General features: G+C 41.8%; 1 protein-coding gene across 1 annotated transcript in view; it reads right to left on the reverse strand.

The window, feature by feature from the left end:
* Hs6st3 (heparan sulfate 6-O-sulfotransferase 3) overlaps window positions 1-12,237 on the reverse strand; it is a 668,805-nt gene extending 656,568 nt beyond the window's left edge. Inside the window, exon 1 of the mRNA XM_070002727.1 lies at window positions 11,143-12,237. Coding sequence (XP_069858828.1) covers window positions 11,143-11,897 — 755 coding nt within the window. The 5' untranslated portion in view covers window positions 11,898-12,237. The remainder of the gene's footprint in view (window positions 1-11,142) is intronic.
* Between the last annotated feature and the right edge of the window lie 222 nt (window positions 12,238-12,459).

The raw sequence follows: 12,459 nt of genomic DNA on the forward strand, positions 1-12,459 counted from the left end.
AAATGTTAAGCAAAGAAAACAGAGGCTAGGGGATGTAGTTCAGTGCTATTGACACATGCAAGGCCCTGGGTTCAATCCTAATATTGCAAGAAAGAACGAGGGGGAGAGGGAAAGAGAGGAGTAAAGTGGGAAGGAATGGAAGGGAGAAAGGAGAAGCGAGAAAGGGTAGGGGAAGGGAGAGGGAGGGAGGGAGAGAAAGAAGGGATATTCTACCTGGAAACATAGATACAAATGAATACCCTGTAAAAGTGTATCCATTTAATTATTAGCTGGTGTCTCCCTACAAGTGTGTGCGAGGGAGCATTACAAAGAAGTCTCTTCTGCCTGCTTTCCATCTCAGAGTACTGACTAGTAAGTTAACTTGCTTCATGTATCATTAGTAATTCATGACTCACTGTGAAAATGCAGGGACAGCACTACTACAAACCTAATACAATGAATATCTTATTAGAAAGAAATTAACAAATGAATTGTTACCGATCAATAGGTGTTGAAGAGAAAATTACAATGATAGTAAAGCCTAAATAATTTATACACCGCATTGATTTTCTCATTACATTAATTATTCTTTATAGCACACATAAGGAACTTGGAAAATAAAACCTTCAAAGCAAAGAAATTTATCTGCACTATTATTTTAGGCTTAAGTCTGAATTTAAAAGAGAAAGAACTGACCCTGAGAGTTCACAAATATTTCTGTATTAAGAATATGCCAGTAATAAATTGAATACTTCTAATGTGCCTAAATTCTTCCATGTTGTCAGAACTTTTTATGCACAAGTACTTTTGATATTTATCAATGGAAGAATAGAAATGTCTATCAAAAATATTAGAAATCAAGATATTCATTAATCCACCACTTTTGTCACAGATAGGAATGTAACAAAAAGGAACTGGATAAAGACACATAAGAAAGAAAAATCTTTCCTAACACCCATACCAGATCTTTTAAGTAAACTGGACTTAAATCCAGTTCAACAACATGCAGGTACTTTGACCTAATAGTTTAGATAGCCAGCAGAAGTCCATTTCAGAGGTGATTTTATCATGGCAAGTAACTGCCCACACTCATTCGCTTGAAAATGATTCTCACACTTACAGACTCTGGCTGATGCTACCATATAGTAAAATGGCATACCAGAGGAAAACAAGAAGTATGCATATGCAAATAAGGGCTAAGGAAAGGGGATCTGATTTGTTAGATTCTCATAAATGCCATTGTCCCCAGAAACTAAAAATCCCTTTCTATAAATGAGAAAAATAAATGTAACACATATGTACCAAACCCGATAGGCATATGGACAGATAACTAATCATATATTGCTTTGTCATCTATAAATGCATATGTTGCCTAGCATTTTGCTTATGACATTTAACTTCCAGAAAGAAAACAGTGAGTTTATGGCTCCTATGGTAAATTTTGTCAGGTATCAATTTATCTAAATACTTTTAAATCTAATAACAGGAAATTTTACAATGTATTGCCCAGGAAGATGCAAGCATGTACACTCTAAAGAACACTACATTTTTTTCTCAAAATAAACAAAAAATAGTATTTCAAAGGTCCCTTAAACATAGAATAAAATACATTAAAATAATTTCAAATGTGACACCATTTTCTCCCTCATGCTTTACTGTCGTAGACTTAAAGCTCATAAATCTTAATGCTCCTGGAAGAAAATCTAAGCAACAGAAAACATCTCATCTCATAAATATGTTTTTGCAAACGGCAGCCAGTTTTGTTCACTACTTGTCATGCTTTAACTAATATTGTTGCATAACTCCAAATTTATAAAATACCACACATGGATATCAAATGTGTTGACGACCATATATCCTAATACATATCTAACTGCCCAAATCTGTCACTATTATCAGCTGGTTCTGCTGTACTAAGGTGGCAAATATGCAAGATTGAGTTATGATTTTTATTGCTCAGTGTAAAAACATTGTTTCTTTGGTTAGGTAGTCCTCTTTGTTACAGCCACCATTCTCTAGGTGGAGGCTGTGGTCCACGGTAGGGCATGCAATACAGGTAACTCAAATAAGGGTTCTTTGTTTCATTTAAGGATCAGAGCTAGGGCATGCATAAGACGAATTTGAAGAAACGTGGATCTGCGTTAAGGTGTTGCCTGTGCAAGCCCTTCTCCGGCTTCATCGTTCCCATCCCTGCAACTCCAAATTCATTTCCATCTTTCCCTGCCTTGCTGGGTGCCATAGGGTGTATGGACTAGTTCTCGTGCCAATTATCTGTCGGGTAGAAGGAGTTCAGTGGAAGGCAATGAAGAAAGCGGGACAAGTCACAGCTGAACGCGACCAAGATACATCCTCCTCACCTTTCACTTCCGCTGCCCTTCCTTCTCCGACTCAGCTCCATAGGTCCAGAAGAGGATGCTTTCAACAAAGAGAAATTTCTTCCTAGGTTCCCCCTACCAAAACTGTAGTTCCTGACAGAGCCCAACAGACTATAGATATACTAATGCTATTCTCTCTCCTTGTGGCTTCAGACCCAGTGGAGGTAAGTTTCCCTTTCCTACTAGTTTCCAGGTATCTCCATGCTCAGGGTAAATAGTGTCCTCAAAACCTCAATGGGTACCAGGACTGAAACTAATGCACTCATTCAGGCTTTAAAACAGCAACATGACACAGAAAAGGTTATAAATAAATAAATGCATATCTGTGGTATTTAAATAACTAGCAGTCCATATTGGATAGCCTCCTCATTAATTGCTTCCCAAAAGGGCACTTGTGAGACAAACCTTTGTCTCCAAGATAAATTTTTATCTTCTACATTCAATGTGACCCTCTTTCCAATTCTTTCAGAATTTCATCTTCACTTTGACTACTTTTGCCTCCCTTCTTTCCCTCCTCTGTAGGGTCCTCCGAATTTTTAGTACACATTATCATTCTCTTCTCTTGTTTCCTTCATGTGTCACCTTGTTCTTTACTGTATGATGGAGACATTATCTTCAAATTTACATGCATACATGTTAAATTATATGTCGGTTTAAAACCATGTTTACCTCTCTCTTAGGGCTATGTTTTCACTTTAGCATAAAAACCTACAAACTCTACAGGTTTCTAGTTGGAGTCAACAAAACCCAGAACATACAGGTTAAAACAGACTAATATTTACATAACCAGAATCCTGAATGAATTCTTTGGAAGAAAGACTCACTAAATCTAATAGATAAATACCAAAGGCAGAAAGCTGTAGCATTTTAAACCCTCTTAAATTACTAAAGACACTAAAACGCATGAGCCAATGAGAATACACAGTACTAAATGCAAGATTCAGAAAACAAATGACAGTACTTACCAATAAAAGCATGGTAAGACATTAATAATAGCAACAAACTACAAATATTTATATGCCCACAGGCAACTAATTCAATTTCACTGCAGGACAGTTTCATGTGTTTCATGTATGAATTTAATTGCATAATTTAAACATTTTATTGCTATTTCATTAATTTCCCATAAAAAAATAAAATGATACACTAAGGGGGAAAATGTACGTTTCTATTCAACATCATTCACTAAGTGCCCATGGAAACCCTCATTATTCCAAGAATTCACACATTTTGTTTACCTTTTGTGGCTTTTCTTCTGCTTCAGACATTTCCAGTTCATTTATTTGGGGCATTATTTAGTGTACAAAACTGCAGATTCCAAAAGGATACTACAGGTTTGTCTCCTTTTATCTTCATACTAAACAGCATGTATAGCCAAGCAAGTCCCATGAGACAATAATCATAGCTAAGTCATCTGATTTCCTCACTATTTTGAAGCATGCCACATAGACTATCAATGCTCACCACAGGCAAAGTTCTATTATGCCCATTTTTCCAGAGAGGGAAATTGAACAGCAGAGCAGATAAATGACCTAACTCACAGTCACTCAACCATCAAAGCTTGAACCAGAACTTTAATCCATGTAGTTCAATTTAAGATTCCATGCTCCCAAACATTACTCTAATTGCATCCCCCAATTGGACAGAATCTTAACTTTTTAGGGGCTGCTATGTCTGTCTTTGGTTTCCTCCGATTTTCCTCAAGGATGTTTGCCCTTCAATATCATAATTGCTAAACTCCAACAATCCAACTCCACCATCTGGATTTGACTAATTGCAATCCTGAATTCTCATCCTCCTACCTTGCCTCAAAGTTCCCATCCCTTCCACTCTAGGCAGACACTACTTTTCTAAAGCAAAAATAAGTGGTGACATTAACTTTTCCAAGTGGCAAGCACATCTGTTTGTATCCAAATGGCTTTCTGACTTGTGGCGTATACTCTAATTGAAGAAATCTCCTAAATGATTCCAATAAGCAAGCCCTGCCTTCCATATTTACTTTTACTCCTCTTTTAAAGAATCAGGGCATTTGGCATCTTGCTAATTATGAAAATCAGCTGCTAACAATTAGAATTTGCACCTGAAAAAAAGTTACAATACAAAGTGTTTGATAATTCCATCCTTTAAAGGTACAATCCACTGAGTTTTTTTAAGGTAATCTGAAAACTGACATTTACTTATCACCTTCTTTTGACTGATTTCTGTGTTGGGTACTTCACGTGTTTTTCTGAGCAACTGTACTTGCCAGTGGAAGATGAAACCAAAAATGCCAAGTCAACAAATGTGGAATCCATATCCCACATATAATTTGGGCAGTTACATTGGTCAATTAAAATCAACAGAATTTACACATGCTATCTAGAATCTAACAAATTCAAAGCCAAGAACTGTGGCTCAAGTGGTAGATCACTAGCCTTGAGAAGAAACAGTTCAGGGACAGCACCTGGGCCCTGAGTTCAAGACCCAGAACTAGCACCAAAAAAAAAAAAAAAAAAAAAAGATAATCGTTTATGACAAAATAGTAATGAGGGTTCTCTGATCGTTTTCATATTAAATCTATTTTCTGGCATAATAATTTATTTTGTGACTCTTAAAATCACATTAGGATTTTCCAGTCTCAATTAAACTGCTTAATTCATTATCAAGCATAAATAACTTTCAAATGCCATAAGCTTCTGATTGTCTTTAGTCAAATTGATAATAATTAGCTTTAGGGAATAATAATATGAGTCTAAGATTAAACAAAACCACATTGATGTGCCTAAATTTTCCTAGCTTCTAATTATTACAGAGATGTTTATATTTCCCTATAATCAACTCAACCAAAAGTCCCAAAGTGACCAGCAAAAATAAGGGAGAAGAAATCATCTATTACCATTTAGTACATTCAGTTTACATCATCAACACTCCAAAAATTCAATGAGTTTAATTTAATTTATTCTGACTTATAGCAAATATTTGTAGTTTGAAACAGAAGCAATGCTTTAAGAGACCCTGTAATGAAGAAATAAGTGGTTAAGGCATATAGACAAAACAATCTTCTATCTCTTTAGATTTATACTGTGCACAAACCTTATGGTAAAAAAAAAATTAACCTTCTTGGCAGTTCAACATTTCTAATTAGTAGAGACATCAAACAGATTATACTTTAGAAAGCAGTGCAGGCCATAATATTCTAGAATCTTTGAAAGAGAGCTCTGCAGATGCTTTATATTTTTTTAGCCTGCTGTGTAAAGGAAAAGCAATAACCAGATGATGTTTCAAAGTGGTTCTGGTTTTATAGCAAGTTGTGTTATATTTCCTCACCCTATCTTTTTGTTCTTATAAATAGTAAGGACTCAGGACCCATGTATTGCTTTGGACCTGAATGTATAAAATAGTCAATACCATCAGGCTATGCTAAAGTTTCCCTGGTAGAAACATGTACAAATGCTAGAGAGCTAATTCATTCATCACCTTTTCTTTATTATGTATAGAATAAGAAAGGGTTGTGGAGAGAGACCCTGAACTTGGCTCAGATCACATCTAAAGTTCCTGAAAGGCCATCCAGGCTGAGCCTTTCCCCAGGAAGGAATTCCTCTGATAATACCAGTAGTAATCAACCACTCCTCAAGTTTTCACTTCTAGAGAGCATAGCACTTCACAGAAGAGTTCACGCACATTTCAGACAGTTATAAATTTTATGAAGTTCTTACTCTGAAATCTCATCACTTTTTTCCTATTCCAATCTCCTTTAGAGTGGTACAGAACAAGTCTCCCTCGCCTTGTATCTCTTCTTTCCTTGAGGATTTAAGGGCAATTTCCTTCTGCCTTCTCCTTATTTTTTTTTATCATTTACATGTTTATAGATTTACACATTAAATATTAACAATTCCATCCATTAATTCTCACAGGAACATGGCTTCCAGATGCTGCAGACAATTTGAGTTCCCTTTTGGCTTAACGGTTTCCCTAAGCACAACGCAAAGAAGAGATCTGAAGATTCATTTATGTCTCATTTGTTTGCACTTATTCTTGACATAATTGGATACTTTCCACAATCCTTTGGACCACTCAGGACTTGTGTCTCTGGTAGTTGTTATTTGCTTCTGATAACTGGTTGCAGCATGTACGCAGAAATGCTCATGACCATAAATAGTAGCATAAATGCATAAGTAGCATAAATGCTACTATTCATAGGAATGGTTCTGTGATATTAAGTAGGTCATAGAACCTTATCTCCCTGGCCACAATGATTGGCTCAAAAATTTAACCACAAGGCCCTAGTTGAAATTAATCAGCAAGAAATGTATGCAATATCCTGCCCATGTAATTGTAACCCCTCTGTACAGTATGTTCTCAAATAAAATAAAATAAAATATTAAAAAAAAAAAGAAATTAATCAGCCCTACTCCAAGATTTCAAATGAAATCTCTAGAAAGCCTTCTCAACTCTTTCCTTGTGGAGTTATTAGGCATGAAACCCATTTACCTATCCCACTGAATAAGCTAGTTTGATAGAATGAAATCAATATTCAAAGCCATGTGGGGAGTCTCGTTAACTTTTTTGTTTGTCTGTTGTGTCACCACTTAAATCATACTTCTACTTCTGGCTTTTTTCTGATCAATCAGAGATAAGAATCTTTCAGGCTTTTCTGCCTAGGCTGGTTTCTAATCAGGATCCTGATCTCAACCTCCTGAGTAGCTAGGATGACAGGAGTGAGCCACTAGCACCCAGCTAGTTCCAGAAATTTTTTAAATCACCTCTACCATTTCCTGCTCTGTACAGTTAAGAAAAACAATCATCTTTCTGTACCTGAAGTAAATTTGTGGTGTCACTTGCAACACCAAGAATCCTACAAAAGACAATATTTACTAACTGCATCAATGGAACGTGGATCATAAAAGGAAAATGACCAGCCCATCCTACAGTATGATATGCATGAATAACTTCACGAGAATGATACTAACTGATCAAAATTAAGGCCTATCTTCCCCAATAGTCTGCCTTCCTCCAAGTCCATGCTTAGGACTACCATGGTGGCTGGCACCAGTAAATGTTGAAGATACTCTTCTACCATGTATATGACAGAAGTATGCATTGAATCTAGTTATGGAAATGAAGACACAATTCCCTGAGGAAACAACAATCATATCATTTTACCGTTTTAGGATTAGCTTACCCATGAAAATTGTGAAACTATGTTATCTCTTTCATCCTTTTTGGCCATAAACTGCTATGCTTCTACCTATACTCAATGATAGCAAAAAGGGCTTTACTATCTTCATGGAGATGAAGTAAGGAGGAAAAAAGGCATACAATTATGAGAAAGACTAACCTGCCAAAGAAATAATGGGAGAGGGGACCAAACAAAAAAGAACAGAAAGAAATTATCAGCAATACCATGAAAAACGTGATTCAGAGATGTCATCTTCCTGTTGGCTTCCTGTTCTATTCTACCCAGTTTCTGCCATTAGAACTCACCTCTGTGCTTGATCTAGACTGCCTGGAGCATGCTTACTCCTAACTAAGCCAATGCACTCCATAGGAGGCTCAAGTCTACCAGGCTTCTCTTGGATTGGCTTCTTCTTCTTCTGCCTTGCTTCAGTCCTCACCATTCCAAAATGTACTCCCAATCATAGTCTATGCCCTTCTTGGCTTTGCTTGCCATTCTGCCTCCTGGAACAATGCTGAATATCCAAATGTTCACAATTTTTAATTTATTACTTAAATTTGGAACAGCATTCTCAATACAAGTAATCACAAAAGAGCATTTCTCTTAAGTCAAGGCCACTCATTGATGCTGACCTGCTCTAAGGAACTGACCACAGATCTTTCTGTGAAGGAAGATTCTGACTACGAAAAATAATACAATGAAACACTAGGATCACAGGACAAGCATATGCAATATTAAGTTCTGTGTTCCAGGGAAGCTTGGTAGTACATAATCATAATCCCAGATACTTGGGAAGTAGAGGCAGGAGGGTCTTAGTGTGAGATTGGCCTAGACAAAAACTGAAGACCTGATCTGAAAAATAAACTACAAGCCATAGGACTGCGAATGTGGTTGAAAGGGTAAAGAACTTTCCTACCTAGCTTGGGCTCTGAGTTCAGTCGTCAGTACCCTTACAGAAAAGGACTGTTTGTCAGTATGTTATACTAGACATATACAGTATGATCATGCTTTTGCACACATTCAGTCATTTGCTCTTATAAAAAAAAAACCTTGTGAGAAACACCCTATTTGAAATTTACTATATAAAGCTGAAGAATCTGAGGCTCAGAAAGAGTGGTCTACTCCCAGCTACATGGCTGGTCCATATAAGTACAAAATCTCTATTTTTCTGACTCTGGAATCCTTGCTGTTACCCACTTTGTGATCTACAAGGTCACTGATCTTTAAGAGAAATGAGGAGGTGGTGCCAAGTGGGGACCAAAAGCAGAAAGGCTGGGGAAATAACATCAACAGAAGCTACTTCTCAATTTTGCTTAGTCAGCCCAATTTTAGGTTGAACCTTGTTCCCATTATGTAGCAATAGATTATCTGCCACTTTACATTGTGGAAATGTACCCTCCATTATCCAGGCTAATCTGGTTGACCGTAGAATGCTGTACACAGACATTACAGTGACAGACAACTAATTCAATGTTCTCTGCGAGGAGGATGCTAGGATTAACATCTCTGCAACTTTTTCCCAATAGCTTTTGATGCATGGCATTTCACATAAATCAAAACCAGTCCTTCCTATAGGATCTAGGAAGAAAAGTAATTGAAAGTTACTGGGCAAGGGGAGTGCGAAAAGAAAATAGATTTTTTAAAGATGATGCAAAAAATATTACAAAAAATTATTGCCAAAAAAGGGGAAAAAATAAGTATAAGGTGATTGGTTTTCTGACAACATGTGGTTCCAAGAGAAGTAAATGTTCATAGTCCATCACTAAATGATTTGTGCAGTAGAGACCATCTCCTAAAATAGCCAAGGTGGAATTTTCATGTCATGGAGTAGAAAGGTGTTAGGCAAGTGCTATAACATGACACTTTCCTGTTTGGGCTGTATGGAAGGCCTATATCAACAGCATCATTCTATCACTCAGCAAAAATCCAATCATTTCCAGATCTACATCCTCTTCCAATTCCTCTAAAAAATCTTCACTTATTCTCTAAAACATTAGCAAAAAGGAAAGTTACTGAGATGTGTATATGTGATAGGTCTCCTGTTTTAGTACAATGAAAGCTAGAAGGCAAACCAGTAGAATTTTTTAGGGGGGAGGTGTCAATCAGAAATATGTAACCTTCAAAAAAAACACACCACAGATTGAAGTTCAGAGGATGAAGTCTCCCTGCAATAATAGTGTTTCGAAGTTTGGAAGTCATACTTAATTGAACATTGTTTTAAGTTAAAACACAGAGGTGAGATCTAAAGTAATATACTACAAAAACATTAAAGTATAAAAGCTCCTTTAAAATACTAAGGGGAGAACCTAATGCCTTCCTTCCACATCCAACCATTTTATAATTTCCAACCAAGTTCCACTAAACAAGAAAAGGAGTTGGGAGGAGAGTAAGCATTTGAAAAACTGCCAGAGGTGTAAAAAAAAAAACCCATAAAGAAAAATTTGCTCATTCTTGGAGAAATGAAGTAGAATTAGATGCTTCAATGGTAGTTAATTCCAGAATCTGGGTAGTTACTAGCAAATGAAGCATCTCAGTAATGTCTAATGCAAAACCTATCTGAGATTCACATATTAAGCTGAGTGTTTAAATTCCTATTTCCTTACACCAAATTGTTTGAAATCTTTGAGATAAAAACGTCAATACACTAGTGTTCCAAGCTTTTAATATTTTAGTCCCTTGAGTTCGTCTGTCAGATTAATCTTCAGATGGCATTGGGCAGAGAAAGTGTTCAACCGCAATCTTAAACCCCTGCCTCTCTCCAAGGCTGCTAATATTGTAAGCAGTCTCATTGGCTGTTAAGATTTCAAACTTTCATCACCCTTGCCTGCCTCTCACCATTAGAAGGAGGTGAGCCGTTTCACCTCGTGCTCAGGAGATATTATATCTTTGATCTTTGTTCGCACTCAGCACACTGCCAGGCACACAACAGGCATTGAACGCATACTTTTGAAATAAGTTTTGATGGGAAGGCCTACGAGGAGCGTGGAAATCTTTACTGAAGGCAGACAGCAGGAGTCCAACCCCTGAGCACTGTGCAACAAAGGCCATCTCCAAACATGAGGTTTATCAAGGCTGGGCAGGAATCGACACGTGTGCCTTCAAAGCGGCAGCAAGAGGATTTTCTAAGCAGGCGGGCAGCCACCCCAGAACCACTGAGTAAAAGATGGTATCCGTTTCTGGCTTTCACGCCTTGCTTGGAAAACTTCTGCTCTACCTCTCCACACCCAGCTCCCCGGCCCTTTCTGGGCTTTGGGTTTTCTATCACAGAATTGAGGCACGAGGTTCGACCTCTGGTTTTTAACCCCCGATGCGCCCAGGCCCCTGGTTATCTCCATGGGTTTTCTTGCTGGTCCCCTTCCAGGGAGACCACAAGGTACCAGGTACCGGGCACCTGACAGGATAGACCAGACAGGGTGCAAGCCACGGGGCCTGAGCGCATGAGAGAGGGGCGGGTTCGAGACGCCTGTCGTATGCAGGGCTTTTCTGACCTCTGCTCCAAAGCCTCTGCCCCAAACCGCCAGAAGAGGCAGGTGAAGGTGCAGCTTCCCGGGGAGAGGGGTGAGGAGGGAGGGCTGCGGGTCAGACGTGCGGGGGGGAAGGCTGGGGAAGGGAGCCCGGGCCGGGGGACCGTACCTGGTGTGGCTGTGGTTGCGGGGACAGTCCTTCTTCTCCATGATGGCCGGCACGCAGTTGGTGAGCTCGGTCCAGTCGGCGTGCAGCCCGCAGCTCCAGCCGGTGGAGAAGCGGGAGAAGAGCCAGGTCTCCTTCTTGCCCGGCCGGTGGCAGGTGCACTTCTTCTGGCCGGCTTTGCAGGTGCACGGCTGCTCCAGCCGGATGTTCTTCACCAGGTGCCGGCCGAACGTGGTGCCCCCGGTCTTCTGGATGTGCAGGAACACGATCACGTCGCGCCCCTTGATGTTGAAATCCACGAAGCGGGTCAGGTCCTTCAGGGTGAAGTTAAAGCGCGGCAGGAAGTGGGGCAGGGAGCCGTTTTCGGGGTTCTCGGGGTCCGGCTCCTCTTCTTCCTCTTCCTCCTCCTCTTCCTCCTCCTCCTCTTCTTCTTCCTCCTCCTCCTCTTCCTCCTCCGGGTCCCCGGGTTCCTTGTCCTCGTCCTCCGGCTCGGCGATCCCCCGGGGGTCCTCGGGGGGCCCCCGGGGCGGCGGCGGGGGCAGCTGGGGCCGCCGCTCCCAGTCCTCGGGGGGCGCCTGTGCGCGGCGGGCGGGACTCGGGGCGGCGGGCGGCCGGGCGTCCCCGGCGGCGGCGCGGGGCTGCTCCCCGAAGTTGGTGCAGGAGCTGCTGCAGGAGGGGGACACGTACTGGTACATGATGACCACGAAGAGGAGAGCGAGCACGGGCGTCAGCAGCCACTTGTTGAACCTTTCGTCCATGGTCCCGCTCTCAGGCCGGCAGGTGAGGCGGCGGCGGCGGCGGCGGCGCGGACCGGCGGTGGCGGCGACGGCTGGGAAGTTTCGGAGACTCCGGGGCGCGGCTCAGAGCCCGCCGCTCCTCCATGCCCCTGACGCCGAGGCGGGCGGCGGGCGGGCGGGCTGGCGACGCCGGGCCTGGGAGCCGAGCCGAGCTGAGCTGCGCCGGGAAGGCAGGCGCCGGAGCGCACGGCTGCGGGCTGCGGCGCGGGGCGCCCCTGGCGCTCCCCCCCCGCCGGGGGCGGGGTGGGGGGGGAGAGCCCGCCGGGCTCGCGGCTCCGGTCCCCCCCCCGGGCGAAGGCGCCGCGCTGTCAGGCGACGCGGAGCCTCTCCCGCGTCCGGCCGGCTGGCCGGCTCAGACCCGGGGCCGCGGGGATCGGGTTGTGGACCTGCCCGGGGGCAGCCCCGCAGCCGGGCAGCTGCGGCTGCGAGCGCGGGGACTGCATGAGGTTCTCCAGGGCGCCGGCCAAGGGCGAAGACTCGGATCGGGGCGCGGGGTGGGGGGGGGGTGGGGGGACGCCCGGCA

The sequence above is a fragment of the Dipodomys merriami genome, unplaced genomic scaffold, assembly GCF_024711535.1.
Source record: "Dipodomys merriami isolate MVZ:Mamm:240054 unplaced genomic scaffold, mDipMer1.0.p SCAF_6, whole genome shotgun sequence".
Classification (NCBI taxonomy): Eukaryota; Metazoa; Chordata; class Mammalia; order Rodentia; family Heteromyidae; genus Dipodomys; species Dipodomys merriami.